An 18718-nucleotide genomic window follows, 5' to 3' on the forward strand; every position below is an offset into this window, starting at 1 on the left:
TCGGTGCTCTTCCTCTCTCCTCCTCTTCCTCTTCCTCTCTCCTCCTCTTCCTCCTCTTCCTCCTGTGAACAGAGGAGGCTGTCGTGTGAACGGGGGCCCGGTAGACCCCCGGTGCGTCGTGTCTGGTGTGTCGGTGCGGCGGCAGCGGCGGAGGTGAAGATGAAGATGAAGAGGAGGAGGAGGAGGAGGAGGAGGAGGAGCGCTCAGCTGGTGTCACGTGACTCTGTGCGCGTCATCACCGGCAGGGGGCGCAGCGAGCAGCCGCACCTACAGCTGGTGTTTTAATTATCATTTATTTATGTATTTTATTTAATGATGTTTAAGTTAATGAGGTGAATACAATCTTGTTTGATTATTTTTTTATTTTATTTTATTTTATTTTATTTTATATTTTATTTTATTTTATTTTATTTTATTATTTTATTTTATTTTATTTTATTTTATTTTATTTTATTTTATGGGTTAAAATGACAAAGATGTTTTATTTTATTTTATTTTATTTTATTTTATTAAATATATGGGTAGGAAATAAAATGACAAAGATGTTTTATTTAAAATAACATTTTATTTTATTTTATTAAATATATGGGTAGGAAATAAAATGAAAAAGATGTTTTATTTAAAATAATTTTAACATTTATTTTATTTTATTTTATTTTATTTTATTAATTTTATTTTATATGGGTAGGAAATAAAATGAAAAAGATGTTTTATTTAAAATAACATTTCTTTTATTTTATTTTATTTTATTAAATATATGGGTAGGAAATAAAATGAATTAAATAAAAATATAAAATGAAAAGGTTCAACATCTCTTTCGTTTTTAATCTTATTAAATTATTTATTAATAAAATGTATTTTATTTTATTAAATATATGGGTAGGAAATAAAATGAAAAAAATACTAAAATGTATTAAATAAAAATATAAAATGAAAAGGTTCAACATCACTTTTGTTTTAATCTTATTAAATTATTTTATTTTATTTTATTAAATATATGGGTAGGAAATAAAATGAAAAAGATATTTTATTTTAAATAAAATTTATTTTATTTTATTAAATATATGGGTAGGAAATAAAATGAAAAATATGTTTTATTTAAAATAAAATGTATTTTATTTTTTAAATATATGGGTAGGAAATAAAATGATACTAAAATGAATTAAATAAAAATATAAAATGAAAAGGTTCAACATCTCTTTCGTTTTTAATCTCATTAAATTATTTTATTTTATTGAATACATGGGTAGGAAATAAAATGAAAAAAATACTAAAATGAATTAACTAAAAAATATAAAATGAAAAGGTTCAACATCACTTTTGTTTTAATCTTACTAAATTATTATGTTTTGTTTTGTTCAAATCTGGGAGGGAAATTATAATAATGGGAAATTATATTTAAAATAATATTTAAATTAATTAAGTAAATAGAAATATATTTAAAAGCTTAGACATCCCTTTTTTCAATCTTATTAATTTTATTTTATTTTATTAAATATATGGGTAAGAAATAAAATAATAAAATTAAAAGGTTCAACATCACTTTTTGTTCCTTTAAGATCTGGGAGGGAAATTATATTGAAAATCATTTTGAAATAATAAAAATAATTACATTTTTATTTATTTATTTAAAATATAAAATGAAAAGCTTCAATATCAATTCATCTTTTCATTTATTCAGTTCATTTTACATTTTTTTGACATTGATTAATTTCACGTCCTCATGCCTGCTCATAAAAATGAACGTACATCTTTTAACAATCACATGTTTACTTGCTCTCTCTATGGTTTGCTATTTTTTTACCCAACCTCCTGCTGGATGCAGTCAGTCTGGACAAATCACAAAGTTGTGGCACCTTCTCATCAGAACACCATCAGAACACCAGCGTCTCTTTAAATGTGCTCATTCTTTATTCGACACCGTAGTGAAAACTAAACCTCCACAGAACAATGTGATTAGTATCAAAAGGTCAAGCAGCCTTTTAATTAAGTCCAGTATGATTGAACCAGTCTAATGTGGCAGCGACACGGCTGAGCATCAGTCTGTGCGTCTAACACGGAGTACTTCATTAGTGATGTCTCACATTCATTATGACTGCAGCCCTCCACCAATCAAATCATCCTCGCTGGAAACAAGGAGGATTTGTTTTAATGTGACTCCTCTGCCACCTGCTGGTTATGAGACAGAACCACAGTTTGTGACTGTAAAATACTGCAGCAGAAAACACCTTTAACTGGAAGAAAATCAGTGAAGAGAAGCTTTGATTAATTCAACACAAACTAATATTCTTAACTTCAAAGGCACTTTAATATTTGTTCAATAATATGTACATCTGTACAGACAGAGTAACACGTGCCACAACCACGCCGGCTCTTTCTCCATCACAACTGTTTGACATTTAAAACTCTATACTTTAAACAAAAGAGCGTTGGACTCGGTAAAATCAAATTCAAGTGAATGGAAACAGAGTGTTCCCTTTATCACAACAATAAAGAAATCCTATGAAACATAAATAAAAATAGGACATAAATTATATTCTTAAAAATGAAATGAAAAAAAGTCACGCAGAGATAAATGATTTTAGGTATTCAGTGCTTTTCAGGGGGAACAATTTGATCCCTGGACTTTCAAGATCTAAATCAATACATCGTCCCAGTACTCACGTGGGTCATTACGGGCCTGGACGTCCCACCAACGTCTGAACGTGGGGACAAACTGGGAGACTTGTGCTAATATTTAGAGAAAGAGCATCGTGTGTGTGTGCGCCCACAGCAGAATCAAGAATAACACAGATGTATGGAACAAAAAATAAAAAAAAATAAAAAGTGATGGAGGTACATCCTGTACAGCGAGAAAAAAGAATGCAAAAAAAAACACACACACACACACACACACACACACACACACACACACACACACACACACACACACACACACACACACACACACACACAAACACAAACACAAACACACAAACACACACACACAGCAGGAGAAGAAGAGCCGTCAGCAAAACAAGACTAAATCAAAACCCGGCTCTAAGTAAACTCATCTCAACTACAAACTAAGAAAAAACTAAAAACGTAAAGTTTCAAAATAAACTGGCCTACACATCCTGAGTGGTTGGAGGCCCGGATCCACGCGGGTCCATCCAGTCCTGAACCGATGCAGGCGGTCAGCTGCATCTATGAACGGTGGGGTTCAGAGATCCAAACCTAAAGGAGGTTGATTCTAAAGGCTGGTTGGTGCTTCATGTGAGGGAATCACAGACCAGTACTCTGGTCAGTGTAATACGACAGTACATTCATACATTTTCAGCTTATGAGACTAAAAAAAAAAAAAGTCTCCTTTTCTCCACCGGATGCGATCACCGTGGCAACAGAGCCTCTTCGGCCGACGGGCCCGGAAAGCTGGGGACGCGCTCCTCCTCTGAAGGGGCGGGGTCAGAGGGGTCAGCGGGGTCAGCAGGGTCAGCGGGGTCAGCGGGCGGCGGCGGCTCGTTGGACGTCGCTCTCTGGCAGATCTCGGCGTAGCTCGGCCTCTTGGACTCCTGGCCAATCAGAGCACAGGGTGAGGTCACAAACATCAAACGCATCTAACATCTGAAATCACCATCGAATGATCTTCATCTAACATCAACATTCTGGGGCCAGAGAAGACTTCCATAACAACGCCATCAAAATGCACCAACATGAGCAAAAGTCAGCAGCACGTTTCTCACTTTCATTATTTTGGGGGGAACTCTGAGTAAACTGAGAAGTGTCATATAAATCTGATTATTACTAATAAACCATTTGCTCTTGTCTTACTGGGACTGGTTCCAGTGTGGGCTGAGCTGGGTTGGCCTCGCTGGTCGTCTCTGCACGCTCCTTCACATTCCTGCAGAGACCGGCAGAAACAAAGTCACTACACACAGCTCGCAGCTCAGCGGGCACCATGACAACGGGTCACAGGCAGCATACGAGATATCCTGCAGGCGAGGATCGGGGGGGGGAAAGGGAAACAGAGGAGTCTGATGCAGAGATAAATCATCACTCACTGCTCTGAGATCTGCTGAGGCTCCTCTGTTGGCTCTGAAGAACACACGCTGCTGCTTTTCACTGGAGGCTGTGAGGAGCAACAAAGACACCAAAGGCTTGAACCAGTGTGAGGACAGAGTCTGGCATGAGACTCAGATGAACTGGGTGTGTGTGTGTGTGTGTGTGTGTGTGTGTGTGTGTGTGTGTGTGTGTGTGTGTGTGTGTGTGTGTGTGTGTGTCAGACAGAGAGACACTTGGTCACCTTCACGCTGCTGTTAACTGCGGGTACCGTTGCCATGGCGGCGTTTGCTGGAGGCAGAGGAGGGAAGCTGGTGAGGCCGAGCTCGGGGGAGGAGACGGCTGGCAGGGAAGTGACTCATTCTACACACACACACACACACACACACACACACACACACACACACAGACAGTCAACACACAACATAGTGAGCTTCACAAACACTCATGATGCAGAGGATACTCACGCCGGCGTTTCTGTCCCAGGACCGCGGGTTGTCTCTCCTCCTCTGGCTGAAGGTTCCTCTCCTTCAGACACAGAGCTCAGAGTCACAGCTGCTTTAAAGCATCACTCAACACACTGGTTTAAACACAGGACACTCTCAGCTATAAATCACGGGGTGTAACTACGGCAACGCCTTGATGATTAAGTAGAACTCAGGCTGACACCCAAAAAATTCACCATCTGTCACTTTTACTGTGTTCATCGTCTGTACAGTTTTGCGATGCATTGACTCTTCTGTTCTCTCTCTCAGTCTTTTCTCTTTGTGTGCTTGTGTTTCTATTTGCTCGTTTTGCAGCTGAGTCATGTGACATTTGATGCTGCTACAGTTTCAGAGGTTTATGCCGCATTACAGCGTGTTGGCGTGGGATTGATTTTAAACCACATCAGACTAATCTGAACGTTATTCCTTTAATCTAAGACGGTCTAAAATAATTAATGCAACAGCTAGAGAGTAAACTTAAACTACTGATGTTGCTGATGGTATTTATGACACAGAGCTGAGCTGGGATGTTCTGAGCAGACCATCACAAACACAGGTGGATAAAAAATAAATATATGCTACAACTCCTCAAGACCCATCTCCTGTGTCTCCTTAGTCACCTGCTGATTAGAGTAAAGGAGTAAATTACTTCAGCTTAGACTGGCTTAAGGTGGACTGACCCTTAAGGTGGACCAGCTACTAAAACACAACAGCTGAGTATATCGGTACATGTTCTGCTTCACAACAGAGAACACTCAAATAGAATAAAGCTCATTTGGGTCCACACTCATGACACACATGGATGACCTTTCCTCGACCATGTAAAGTAGCTGTTTTGTTACCTTCCTCGGTCCGAGGTGGGCATCCTTCCTCCTCTGCTCTGACGGCGTGCGTTTCCCCGTGAGCGACCTCGGCCCGGCTTGGTCGGAGAAGAGGAGCGCTCCGCTGGCGTTCGCTCTGACGGGAGCGAGGAATCGTTCTGATTGGACTGCCAGCGGTCTCCAGAGCTCGACCACCTCGAGCCTCTCCTGGAAGAGATGCATCATGGGTATTCACACCAGGATGACGTACAGAATGACAAACGAGTATCGTGATGAAAACATTTCCACAGCTCATAAAGTTTCTTTCTAATAACAGAACGTCATGTACCTGGGCCTGTGAGGGTTGTAGGGTTTGAAGTATCCGTTCATGTAGTCGTTCATCATCGTTTGATGCTGTTGACAAAATCTCAAAGCTCACGACGTTTTCACCAACACCATAAAACACATTCAATAAAGATAAATAAAGAACTGTGATGTCGACGAATCCATGGACCTCTCACCTCGGCACAGTCCTGGAATCCCGTCGCAGCCGAAGCCCACACCTCGTTGGTGAGGTCGTACAGCTGCTGGGGGGCAGGGCTGCTGGTAGGGGCCGGGGGTAGTAGGATCCGTAATGACCGCTGCACTGGTCCAGCTGGGGGGGTCCGTATCCGTTTTTTGGAGCGAAGGAAGTGACTGCCATGGTTTTGGCCTTTATCCTCACCATGATGGGCTTCCCCTTAAACTCCCGGACGTCTTCTCTGAGGTACTTGTAGGCCTGAAGACGGCACAGAGACAGACACGCCACTGATTCATATCTTCACAGGTCACACAATACAGGGATGAGAAATAATAGGATCACAACATGGATCAAACTGAGGGATTTGTTTCAGAATGTTGTATCTTTTTTTAGGGTCATGAAGTCAGAACATTCATTTGAAAACCTCAATCAAAGCGTCAGAAGTAAAACCATGGAGTTGAGTGGAGACGTAGGATTTTACCTGTTGAGCGTCGGTTTCTGATTCAAAAGTGACGAACCAGTTATCGTTGCTCACAAACTCACAGCTCAGGAACTTTGGCAGGTTCTCCCCGTCAAAGAGAGCCTCCACCTCCTGAAGCACAACGGGATATCAAACACACTGAGGATGTCATGTGAGGAGATTATGGTGAAGTTGTTTTAGCAGGAAAGGAGAGAGGAGAGGAGAGGAGAGGAAAGAGGAGAGGAGAGGAGAGGAGAGAGGAGAGGTAGGAGAGGAGAGGAGAGGGAGAGGAGAGAGGAGAGAGAAAGGAGAGGAGAGGGAGAGGAGAGAAGGAGAAAAGAGAGGAGAGGAGAGGAAGAGGGAGGAGAGGAGAGGAGAGGAGAGAGGAGAGGAGAGGAGAGGGAGAGGGAGAGGGAGGGAGAGGAAGAGAAAGGAGAAGTAGAAAAGGAGAAGAGGTAGGAAAAGAAAGAGGGGAGGAAGAGGAGGAGGAGGAGAAGGGAGAGGAGAGGTTGAAAAGGAAAGAAAATATGAGAGGATAGGATAGGAGAGGTAGGAAAGGAAAGAGGAGAGGAGAGAGGAGTGGTAGGAAAGGAAAGAGGAGAGGAGAGAGGAGAGGTAGGAAAGGAAAGAGGAGAGGAGAGGAGAGAGGAGAGGTAGGAAAGGAAAGAGGAGAGGAGAGAGGAGAGGTAGGAGAGGAAAGAGGAGAGGAGAGAGAGAGAGGAGAGGAGAGGAGAGAGGAGAGAGAGAGGAGAGAGGAGAGGGAGGAGAGGAGAGGAGAGAGAGAGAGGAGAGAGGAGAGGAGAGAGGAGAGAGGAGAGGAGAGCTAGGTAAGGACAGTAGGGGTGGCTTTGGTCTTGCCTCTGGAGGTGTGGTGTTGGGGATCTCTCTCAGGATGACCACACAGCGACTCTGGCTGGGTCGGACCTTCTGTCCACATGGAGCCACCTGGACCAGCGGCAGAGCTGTCGACCAATGAGAGAAGAGAATGACTCAGCACAACAATAACACACATTTATCCATCTCGTCCTAGAAATCCTTCTTGAGTTGATTGACTTTCGGAACACTGACATTTCAAGATGTCTGAGATGAGGTCCAGGTCCGTGCTGAGACTCTTGATCTTGTCGAGGCTGGCCAGGGTTGCTATGGGAACGTACTGGTCGCTGTCCATCTGGGAGTTTAGGTACAGGTCGTTGCCAAGGTGCTGCCTGTGACAAAAGAGGAGATCTCTATCGAGGACGTTTGGAGAGGACCAAACACCAACCAAACACCAACCAAACACCAACCAAACACCAACCAAACCCAACGTATGAAATGGTAGGAAGGTCCATGAATATAGAACGATGACAGATGTTTACGGGTTTATCAGAGCGGTTACATTTTGAACTGAGGTTTTATGCTTCGACAACGTTTGAAACTCTAAATGATGTGATGACATGACAGGAGACCAGGTGAGGGGTTACCTGGTCAGGCAGGACTCCAGAACGGACCTCAGCTCCTCTATGCTCTCATCTGGAATCAAAGGAAGTCATTATCTGATGGTAGGAACATCTTACAGTGGAGAAACAGTTCATGAAAACTGGGAAAAAGCAACTGAATGGGATTTATACCTGTGACAGGTGGTTCAGCGGTCTCTCCATTAACTAGAGGAGCTTCAGCAGGCAGCGTCTGGTACTCTAGTGTTCCCGGATCCACCACAGCCTCAGACAGACCCACGTTCTCCAGCTGGAACTCCGGCTCGTATCCTAAAATCACCCCGGCAGCATCTTAGGGCACAATGCATGCAGACTGATCATCCAAACACTCATCCAGCTAAAACGTTTTTGTCTTGTTCAAAGAATAAATCAAACTCTTTATCACAAAATCACTCCTGGAAGACTCGATTAGTCTCATGTGTCCCTCACATTTACAAACATGTGCTTCATGATGGTTTTTACTTCATAAACAAGCATAAACCCCGATGGCTGCCTCTCTATTGAAGACGGTGTGTTCACTGACGCTCGGTAACTCCAGCCTACCTTCCTGATCGGTCAGAACGTTGGGGAACTGCATCCATGGCTGCTGAGGCTGGAGGTAGGCGGGGCCGGCAACGTCCAAGTTAAAGCCGTGATTGGTCCATGCCTCAGCATCAGGGTTAAGGCTCGGGGCGACAACGGGACCCTGAAACCAGAAGACACAAAGTGGAGAATATTAATCCAACAGTCAGATGTTTTCATAAGAGTGAACTATTGAATATAAAAGTTAAAATAAGACAGCAGGTATTTCACATCAGGTACAGACAGACAGTTTTCTCCAGCAACTCACTGAGTGAAATATGTATTGAATTAAATAAAATGAAAATGGCTATTTAATCTCACTCAATGTTAAAACGGTAAAGCGAAAGAGAAATGACATTACAGCTGATTCACATGTCATCCACCTGTTGGCTTTCATCTTCAGTTATATCAATACAGTTTCACTGAACTAGTCGGGCCTCCGTGTTGAGAGAACACTTACAGACTGGTTGCAGTCTGTGTGCCAGTCCCACACACAGCGTCCCTGAGGCATCACTGTGCTGAAGGGGTACGCTCCCAGCAGAGCCATGGACGGCTGCAGCTCTGAGACCAGGGCCGGGATCTGATCCGCGCCGGCGTCCAGCATGCTCTCGCCCCGGATGGGTTCGGTGTCTGAAGCGCCCTGGGCCCAGAGCCCGCAGGTCTCCTCCAGACCCAGCTTGATCCAGGGGTGGGGGTAGAGTCTACAGACGGAGGAGTCCGCCTCCTCTCCCAGCAGCTCGGACACCATCTCCCTCATCCCTCCCTCCCTCTCTCCCTCCTCAGCCGCCACCGACGGCTCTTGACCGAGATAGTGGATCACGTAGGACGGAGTTGAGGCGTAAGCATCGATCTGATCCGGGTCCACGGAGATCTCGGCGTGGTCCTGCTGGAAGTCCAAAACTGAGGCCTGGTCACCCGGACAGCTGGAGCCTCTAGGGACCACGTAGGAGTCGTCACAGATGTCGGTATCGACCTCGGCGCCCTGGGCCAAAGCCTCAGGAGCTGAGTTATCCGGCGCCTCCTCCTGTAACATGTGTATCTTTATCTCATGAGCTCCATCTGATGAATCTCCTGTTGGAGGTGAACAGTCAGCGGTGTCACTCTGCAGGCCGACCTCCACCTTAGGCTCCACACAGTCAGAGGAGTCACAGGAGTTTAATGATTCTGAGAAACATTTTTCATCACCGGTCTCCAGGTGAGAGGAGTTTAGGGCCGTTTCCGGTAAAACGTCCGTGACATCACCGCTCTCAACGTGTTTGCTGCTCTGACAGATTTCTGGTTTTGCTTTTTCCATCGCCTGTCTGTCGTCTCCACTCATGAGGTCACACTGACAGGGCTCGTCAGACGCCACGGCAACTTCAGTTCTCACATCAGAACCGTCGTCCATTCTGTCCTCCCTGAGCTCAGAGTCAGTGAACGGAGCCTCAGCGTCGTCACTGGGAGGCTCAACGCTGCTCAGCTTAAACGCTGGATAGTTTGAATTGACATCTAAGTGGTCGGATGTGACGGAGGCACAGTGGTCAGATGTGACGGAGGCACAGTGGTCAGACGTGACGGAGGCACAGTGGTCAGACGTGACGGAGGCACAGTGGTCAGACGTGACGGAGGCACAGTGGTCAGACGTGTTTCTCAGGTCTGAGAGAGGAGTTAGATTGGTGTGAGAGGAGAAGGCGGTGAGTTCAATGGGCAGTGAGGACACGGCGGAGATGGTGGACACCGAGGACACGGAGGACATGGAGGACACAGAGGTGAGAGTGGTCTCTGCCGTCCCGCTGTCACAGACGTCAGCCTCCTCGCTGTGGACTCTGACGCTCACAGGGATCGCCTCGCTCTGCAGGGAGGAAGTGTCCACCTCAGTCTGTCCTCCGGACGGAGGAGAAACAAGCTCCTCCCTGCTCGGTGGTTCAGGGTTGAGGTCGAGCTCTGAAGGACTCGGGGTGTAAATATCCAGTTCAGGAGCTTCAGCCGGCGGTGGTGATCTGAGCTGCTCCGTTAACGGGTCAGACGGACGCAGATGATCCAGAAGATTAAAGTCCGGATCCAACTCTTCCTCCTGGAAGTCCGCCCCTGTTTCCTCTGCTGCTCCGTGGTCCCCATAGTACACACTCTGTCCCACTAAACACACACTCTCTCTGCGCTCTGATTGGTCCACTGCCTCAGCCTGCACAGGTTCATCGCCCTCCTCCACGCCTGCACTTTGATCCGTGTGTGACGTCATCAACATGTAATCCTTTGATTCATCTTCTTCCTCTGCAGCTGTCTGGCCATTCAGAACTTCAGGCTGAGTGCCGGGTAGAGACGCCGGAGGTTCCTCTCTGGTTATTAGACCGCCGGACGGGGTCAGAGGGTCACACGGAGAGTCCACCAGCTGAGACCCGTCAGGATGAGCTACGCTGGTCTGAGTGTGGGAGGAAGACCGCGCTGAAGCCGGTTCCTCATCACGTGACTTGCTGGCTGTTTTAGATTCTGTGACATACATGTGGTCACGGAGTGCGGATGCCTCTGTGTGTGATTGGCTGGAGACCGGAGACTCTGCTATGCAGGGCAGAGCAGCTGTTCCTACTTCAGCTGTGAGCAGGGAGTGCTTCGCTCCAGCTGTTTGGGATTGGTCGTGGTCGTGGTCGTGGTCGTGTTCAAGGTCGTCGGCGTCGATGGAACATATGCTGTAGAAGCTCCGGGTCCTGGTCTGACACAGGGCCGCCGTGCCGACACAGACCTCCTCACCTTCCTCCTCCTCGCGCTGGTCGCCGGACGCCTCGCTCTCCGTGGCGCCGCCCTGGCAGTTGGCAGAGCCGGAGGGTAACCTGGCCGGAGCGGACACGCATTTTGCCGGTTTGTGCTTCTGGCCGTCCGGGAGCTGGTTGAACCACAGAGCCCTGAGTGTGGCGTTCTCCAAAATCCTCTGTTTGGCTGGACTCCGCGTGGGCACCTCCATGTAGGGAGCCGGTCCACAGCTGGGCCTAGCAGTCCTGCCTGGCTCCGTGTCCGTCTTTCTAAGTGTGTTTGTGCCGGTTGTGTTAATAATAGCCTCGTCCTCCTCCTGAGGGCCGGCTGGTTGAAGATCCCTCTTGCTGCTGTCCCTTCCAGCCTCTGTCTGAACTTTGTTGTCCAGTTGGTGACATCCCTCCTCCTCTTCCAGAGGCTTCCTCTGAGCCTGTTTGTCTGCTACGCATGTGTCCTCTTCGTCCAGGCTCACATGCTGAGTCACGGCCACAGCGTGCTGCCTGACCCGGTCCGTCACCTCGCTGAGCCCGTCGTGCATCGGGGGCTGTAACAGACCGCTCCTCTCGGTCTGCAGGCCGGGGTTCAGCTCCTTACTAAAGCAGCACCCCATCTTCTCCGGCCTAAAGTGGGAATAAAGCACAAGACTTCTGTGGCCACGCACACTCAGAGCCTACACAACACCAGATACAATCATGAGCGGCTCCTCGCGACGGCTCGGCCACATGCAGAAAGAGAAAAGACCCTCCGCTCCCCCTGCACCGCCTCTTTCCCTCCCGGTTTTCCCCTCCCCTGCCCAGAATAGCAAATGTGAAGGCGCTCACATGTCCCTGCCACTCAACAGAGGGCCGCACACCACTTAATGTGTGTGTGTGTGTGTGTGTGTGTGTGTGTGTGTGTGTGTGTGTGTGTGTGTGTGTGTGTGTGTGTGTGTGTGTGTGTATGAATGTGTGTGTGGATGAATGTATGGGAGCCCTAGTTAGGCTACAGTTTGAGAGGGGTCAGCACATGGCCCAGAGGCCACCAATCACAGAGCAGTAATGCAGCGTTGTCCACTCCCCCCTCTCCCTCCCTGGAACTCCCCCTCCTCCCTTCCTCCCGTCCCACCATTCACTTGTCTTCCCTCCCACTGACACCCTTCCCTTTGACTCACATCAGTTCTGCTTAAGCTCCCCTCCCTCCCTCCTCCCTCCCTCCCTCACAAGGCAGCCGGGCCCCAACAATTAATCAGGTTATCCTGTAGTAACGCTCTTTTGTATTTTTTAACAATTCCTTTTTAATAGATATATTTTTTCAGGGTGGTTCTGTTGCTTCAGACAACACGAGAGAGGAGCTGAGGGAGTCGGTGTGGAGACGTTTCATGTTTCAGTACCTGGTAGAAGTAGTAGTAACCAGGACCCAGCGCTCCGAGCGTTAACGGCACCTGTAGATCAGCTGGACACAGAGGATTCTGGGGTGACGTCATGTGACTCAACGGGACGAGTGCTGCCGCTGTCAATTGGTCACCACGGAAACTGTCGGGGCAGTGGAGGGAAGGAAATGAGTCACAGCACCAGCTGTAAAGAGAATAACAGAGTCATAATAATATATGTGTTTCTATGGAATACTTTCATTAATCACTAAAACCTTAATCACTTAATAACTGACCAAAGTGAAAAATATAAAACTGATGCAAATCACATTTTACCAGAGCAGAAAATAGTGGCTTTAGATGTTAAACTAACTGCAACCTAAAATAAATCATTTATCCAGAAACTACAACATTCAAAGCAGGCAGTTCATGTTGGTGCAACTCTAATTGTTATTTTTTAAACTGGTAACTGGGAGATTTAAGGTTATGAGCAATATACCAAAATACTAATTAACCGGTTTACTGTTGAACGACAAACAAACTAATTTCATCAAAGTTTCAATATTACATCCAGTCTTCTCAGGACTTGTAGAGTCAAAACCATTATTTACTTTAGTAGTTAGTTTAGCAAAATTGACAGAAAAATAATCTGCAACAATTTTGATAATAGTTCACATTGTTTACAGATATTTAAGGTGTCACCTTGTGTTCTGGGAAAGTATTGACTTCTTCATGAATTCAAAATTAAATCAAAAACATCACCAGGTTAATTTATCATGAACGTAATCACAAGAAGAAAACACAAACTGTGAGAGAAATCTACTCAACGGATCTACATGACATGTACATCAAGCAGCATATTGGAAGAGAAAAACATCATCTTTATACACAGAGGGGATTTAATCTTTATGAGATAACATTTCATAAAGACAGTCAAACCCAGTTTAACTGACACTAACAGTAATGAAGGGTTGAATTCACAAACATTCTGACTGAAAATTCTTCTTTCATAACATTCAAAAATAACCGTTTGTTCTACAACTGGTATCAACAACAATATCCATGACACAACCATGGAAAGTTATTTTAGGTTTTAACATTTGCTTCCTTTTCAAACGCTGACGTTAACCTTTATATAGATATTGTTAATTAGTTCACATCACTTCTAACTGACAGATTAAGGTAAAATGTTTAAATATGTGTTAATAAAGGGAAAAACGCATTCATTTCTCATTCATTTTCCATCTTAACTGACACTGTTAAAAAAAAATCTAAATGTGCATCTTCACAACAAGAAAACTTAATCAGCAGCTCGTCATCATCTGATTAATTCAACCTTTATTCAAATTAGATTTGTGCAAATTAGCTGTCTTAATTGAATGACATAAGCCTTAAATATTAATGGGAAAGGGTAAAGGGAAAAATACATTAATTTCTCATTAATTTTCCATCATAACTGACACCAACTGTAGAAAAAATTCAAAATGTGCATCTTCACAACAAGTTAACTTAATCAGCAGTAACATGTACTTTATATATGTTGGAATTAATTTAACCTTTAATCATCCTTATGAGACGCTGTACGTTGTTTTACACCAGTTTACATTCAAATCAAATTGGATTAATGCTAATTGGCTGTCTTAATTGAATGACATCAATAGTAAATTGGGGGTAAATGGAAAAAGGCAAAAAGGCAATTTTCCATCATAACTGACACTAACTGTAGAAAAAAAATCAAAATGTGCATCTTCACAACAAGTTAACTTAATCAACAGCTCAACATTCTCTGTAAAACCCAGTTTATCTGATTATTTTAACCTTTATTCATCATTATGAGATGCTGTACGTTGTTTTTCTTCACTTTACATTAAAATAAAATTGGATTAATGCTTAATTAGCTGTCTTAATTGAATGACATAAGCCTTAATCAGTTAATTGGAAAGGGTTTAAGGGAACAATGCATTAATTTCTCATTAATGTTCCATCTTAACTGACACCAACTGTTAAACATTTATTAAATATTTAGTTAACTTAATCAACAGCTCAACATTTACTATAAAACCCAGTTTATCTGATTAATTCAACCTTTATTCAAATTAGATTTATGCTAATGAGCTGTCTTAATTGAATGACATCAGCCTTAATTGGTTAATTAGAAAGGGTTTAAGGGTAAAATGCATTCATTTCTCATTTATTTTCCATCTTAACTGACACTAACTGTTAAATAATTATTAAATATGTATCTTCAAACCCAGTTTATCTGATTAATTCAACCTATATTCAAATTAGATTAAATTATGCTAATGAGCTGCCTTAATTGAATGACATCATCCTTAATTGGTTAATTGAAAAGGTTTTTTTAATGAACCTCTCATGTTGTTGTTGTTGTTTTTTTTCTTCTTCTAACAAACTGACATCAACGTCTTTAACGTAACCATGACGTCACCAGCCTCCACGTGACCACGTTCCATAGCAGCTAAGCTAAGCTAAGCTAACGTTAGCATGCTAAAATCCTCACTTTTCAAAAACTATTTTTTTTTAATTGTTTATTTATTTTATTTAAAAATAGCTTCACAGTGAAAAAAAAATAATAATTTTTTTTTTATGTTTTTATTTGCAGGCTAACAGCTAGCTTAGCCGTTAGCTTGAGCTAGCCAACGTGCACGAATGGAACGCTGGCCCGACCAGTTAGAGCGAGGCTAACGGCTAGCAGCTAGCCTGAGCTAATAGCATGCTAACTACACTTCATGTTGCAAAGAAAAAAACGTGTTGTTTCCACCCAGAGACTCACCTGTGTCACCTGTCAACCTGTCACCTGTGTCACCTGTTAGCTGTCAGCTGTCACCTGCTGCTGCTGATGCTGGTGGTGGTGCGTTTACGTGCAGTTTGATTTCTGGCCTTCCTGCGTCCACAAACACACAAAAACACAAATAAACACACACACATGAAAAACAAACGTTGCTTTCACGAACACACCTGCAGTTTGCAGTTGCTGTGGAAACAGAGCGTTTCAATTAAATCCAGAATATAAGTAAATGTGGGTTAATAACGGTCACACCTGCGGGGATGTTGACAGAGTTTGAAAAATACGGAGGTCCTGAAACGCCTCATTTAGACAGAAAAAAACATTTATTATGAATGTTGTGTTTTCCCATAATTGTTTATTCAATTAACTATTAACTGCTTAAAATGAATTACTTGACTACTTGGAATAAGTAATAAATTATGGAAACATAATGTGTCTAAAAATATATGAAATAGTTCTTTAAATACTCAAAATGTGTTTTTTATTTATTAAAATAACTATTAACTACTTACAATAAATTACTTGACTACTTGGAATAAGTCCTGAAGGGTGCTGAAAACTTTTGAAAATGATTTTGTTCAACAAAAAGTAGTCAAATGGAAACATAATGTGTCTAAAAAGTATATGAAATAGTTCATTAAATACTCAAAACGTGTTGGTCATGTGTTTTTTATTTATTCAAATAACTATTAACTACTTAGAATGAACTACTTGTTTTTTATTTATTCAAATAACTATTAACTACTTAAAATAAACTACTTGACTACTTGGAATAAGTCCTGAAAGGTGCTGAAAACTTTTGTTGACCTAAAAGTCTTCAAATGGAAACATAATGTGTCTAAATATGATGTGAAATAGTTCATTAAATACTCAAAACGTGTTGGTCATGTGTTAAAAAAATAAATTGCTCTGATTTCCTTCAAGGACAAAGTGTTTTGATTAAAGTACACCTGAAATGCCAGAATTCTAGACATTACAGAAAAACTTTTTTTATTTAGTTTATTCAGTTAACTGTTCAGTATAGTTTTCATTACATTTTAATTTCCCCAAATAAAGGTATCTGCTAGGGAAACCATTGGAAATGATCATAACTTTATTTTATTAGACTAAAAGTAGTCAACCTTAAAAAACTGACATTTTATTTCCCAACATAAATGTGTCTCCTCCGTTTTCGATTTAATTCTGTTTGGATGCAAAAAACTTTATTTTGTTAATTTGTTAATCAAAATGTATTAAATATAAATGTTACAAGTCTAAAAAGATGTATAAAGGCTGTTTTAATCGCAAGTTCTCTGCTGGTTCCTAAATTAAAAACATGACCCTGTAAAAAAACTAAATGAATTAATTTTGACCTCTTTTGATATAAATTTAATGACAAAATACATTTAAGTACATAAAGAGTAGCTGGTTGGCTCCACCCACATCATTCATCAGAAAAAAGAACATTTTCGGATACATTTTATTCTCCTTCCTGTGGCTAATTAGTGAAACAACCTTCAGAAATAAGAGCTCTGAGTGTAAGATATCAGTCAAATGTACAGCTCATTAAAATATATAAATAAATGAGAATCCATTTCTTTGCAAATGAAGAGTTCCTTCTCTTGAGTGCTTTTGTCTCTCATGTAAAGCAGATGTTTAGTGATGGAGCTCCTGTGATCCAGAGTTGATACAGTGAGGTGCCCGCGCAGGAATCCCCCAGCATGCTCTCTGTCTGCATCAGGAGTACAGGCACCAGTAGATGGTGTTGAAGAGCAGGTATGACAGAGGGAAGGCCAGGCGGGAGTACGAGTCGATCACGTAGCTGTTGCTGACGAACAGGTCCACGTTCTCACGCACCGACCGCTGCCGGCGGAGGCGGGTCCCCTCCGAGGGCCGGAGGTCCGGGGCCCGGGTCGCCGCGACGATGGGGTCGGAGGTCAACGTGGGCGCGCGCGGGAGAACGGAGTCAGCTCGATGTCGTTGTCGTGGAAACAGCCGTCGAAGGCCATCGCCTGGCTGGCGTTGAAGGTGGACGGGATCTGAAACGAGAAGATAAAGAACAGACTGAGAATCTTTTACATTTAGTTTAATAAACATTTAAACTCAAAGCAACTTTACACATCCTCAAGAGGAAATGAGGGGTTTTTATTGGGTTTAAAGCTGCTTTAGTTAATATATTTTTATATAAACAATGGACTAAATGTCTGATAAACAATCCAAACATCACACTTATTCAGTTTACTGTCATTTAAGACAAAAAAAGAAGCAAATCTTTACATTTGAGAAGAAGAAGACATGAAATATATATAAAAAAAATGAGAAACATTACTTGTAATGTCCCATTTTGTCCACTAGAGGGAAACATTGAGTCAAACATGTCCCTCTCAGTGATAACAGTGCTGCTGACCTTCCCCCTCTTCATCTTCCTCATCTCCTCCAGAGTGGTGCAGTAGTTCACCGCCGCGTACTCGATGACGGACAGGAAGACAAACAGGAAGCTGGTCCACAGGTAGATGTCCACCGCTTTCACGTAGGACACCTGGAACCACAAGGAGACAAACGGACGGATCAAACAGGACGGATGGTCAGCAAGTCCAGAACATTAAGTCAACACACACAACAAATGAACAGAGCTTTATGCATTAAATTAAACATAAACATGAGCAGGATTTTAAGACATAATAGACAAGAAAGACCAGAAAGACACAACAGAGACGGACTGCACCTGAAGGCCACACAAACACAGCAGCTACCTGAGGCATGGAGGAGGACACTCCGGTGATGATGGTGGACATGGTGAGCACTGTGGTTATACCTGCAGGAGGAGGGGGAGAGAGAGAGAGACAGAGACAGAGCAGGAGGAGGGGGAGGGAGAGACAGAGAGAGACAGAGAGAGAGACAGAGAGACAGAGAGAGAGAGAGAGAGAGAGAGAGAGAGAGAACAGGTGTTTTTTAAATCACAGAACGTCTGGTTTGCAGATAAAACTCAACCGCTGACTTCCGGACAAGAAAACCTTCAGATAATACACAATGAACACATCAAAAATCAAGAGAGAAGTAGAGTCATTTTCTCATAGACTTCTATACAACCAGAGGAGTCGCCCCCTGGTGGTCATTAGAGAGAATGCAGCTTTAAGAGAATTCTGCATCGGCTTCACTCGGCAGAACCAGAGGTTGCCGCCTGATATCAACACAAAGATTCTTATTTTCAGGTGAAAAAAACTAAAGAAATCATACTCTATAATTAATACACATTAACATTAATATTCTATTCCATTTCTGCCAATAGATCATCCTAAATGTAACTCACTTAAGTTAAAAAATTTGATTTGAAATTGCTTTCCTATTATAGAAAACACACTTCAAATAACTTGAGAAAAAGAATAATTTTAAGAACAAATTAAGCTGAAAGGTAAAAACATTTTGGTACAAAGGAACAGACAGTTTTCATTTATAAATGTGCGATATTTACTGTTTAAGTAGAACAACTCTCTGTCTCAAAAATAAATATATGCTCACACAATT

General features: G+C 42.9%; 2 protein-coding genes across 2 annotated transcripts in view; both read right to left on the reverse strand.

The window, feature by feature from the left end:
- Positions 1 to 4309: 4309 nt before the first annotated feature.
- Positions 4310 to 12512, reverse strand: LOC129111072 (uncharacterized). The gene is made up of 13 exons (XM_054623367.1): positions 12430 to 12512; positions 8797 to 11680; positions 8319 to 8460; positions 7911 to 8066; positions 7764 to 7812; positions 7372 to 7508; positions 7162 to 7265; positions 6325 to 6435; positions 5845 to 6101; positions 5673 to 5737; positions 5366 to 5551; positions 4506 to 4566; positions 4310 to 4401 (listed from the first exon to the last, which is right to left on the reverse strand). The coding sequence occupies exons 2-10, from the start codon at positions 11668 to 11670 to the stop codon at positions 5725 to 5727; spliced, it is 3843 nt and encodes a 1280-aa protein (XP_054479342.1). The 5' UTR covers positions 11671 to 11680; positions 12430 to 12512; the 3' UTR covers positions 4310 to 4401; positions 4506 to 4566; positions 5366 to 5551; positions 5673 to 5724.
- Positions 12513 to 16911: 4399 nt separating this feature from the next.
- Positions 16912 to 18718, reverse strand: part of LOC129110803 (gamma-aminobutyric acid receptor subunit rho-3) — a 15949-nt gene continuing 14142 nt past the window's right edge. Inside the window, 4 exon segments of the mRNA XM_054623021.1 lie at positions 16912 to 17137; positions 17140 to 17232; positions 17601 to 17732; positions 17947 to 18008. Coding sequence (XP_054478996.1) covers positions 16931 to 17137; positions 17140 to 17232; positions 17601 to 17732; positions 17947 to 18008 — 494 coding nt within the window. The 3' untranslated portion in view covers positions 16912 to 16930.

This window comes from Anoplopoma fimbria, chromosome 21, assembly GCF_027596085.1.
Source record: "Anoplopoma fimbria isolate UVic2021 breed Golden Eagle Sablefish chromosome 21, Afim_UVic_2022, whole genome shotgun sequence".
NCBI lineage: Eukaryota > Metazoa > Chordata > Actinopteri > Perciformes > Anoplopomatidae > Anoplopoma > Anoplopoma fimbria.

Bases quoted from the DNA above. Each gene is read 5' to 3' on its own strand.
- LOC129111072 (XM_054623367.1), bottom strand. From the start codon at position 11,670: ATGGGGTGCTGCTTTAGTAAGGAGCTGAACCCCGGCCTGCAGACCGAG. The intron at 7,509-7,763 runs GTAACCCCTCAC...CTTTTGTCACAG, and splicing joins CTGGAGTCCTGCCTGACCAG to GCAGCACCTTGGCAACGACC. The intron at 7,266-7,371 runs GTCAGTGTTCCG...ATTGGTCGACAG, and splicing joins CATCTCAGACATCTTGAAAT to CTCTGCCGCTGGTCCAGGTG.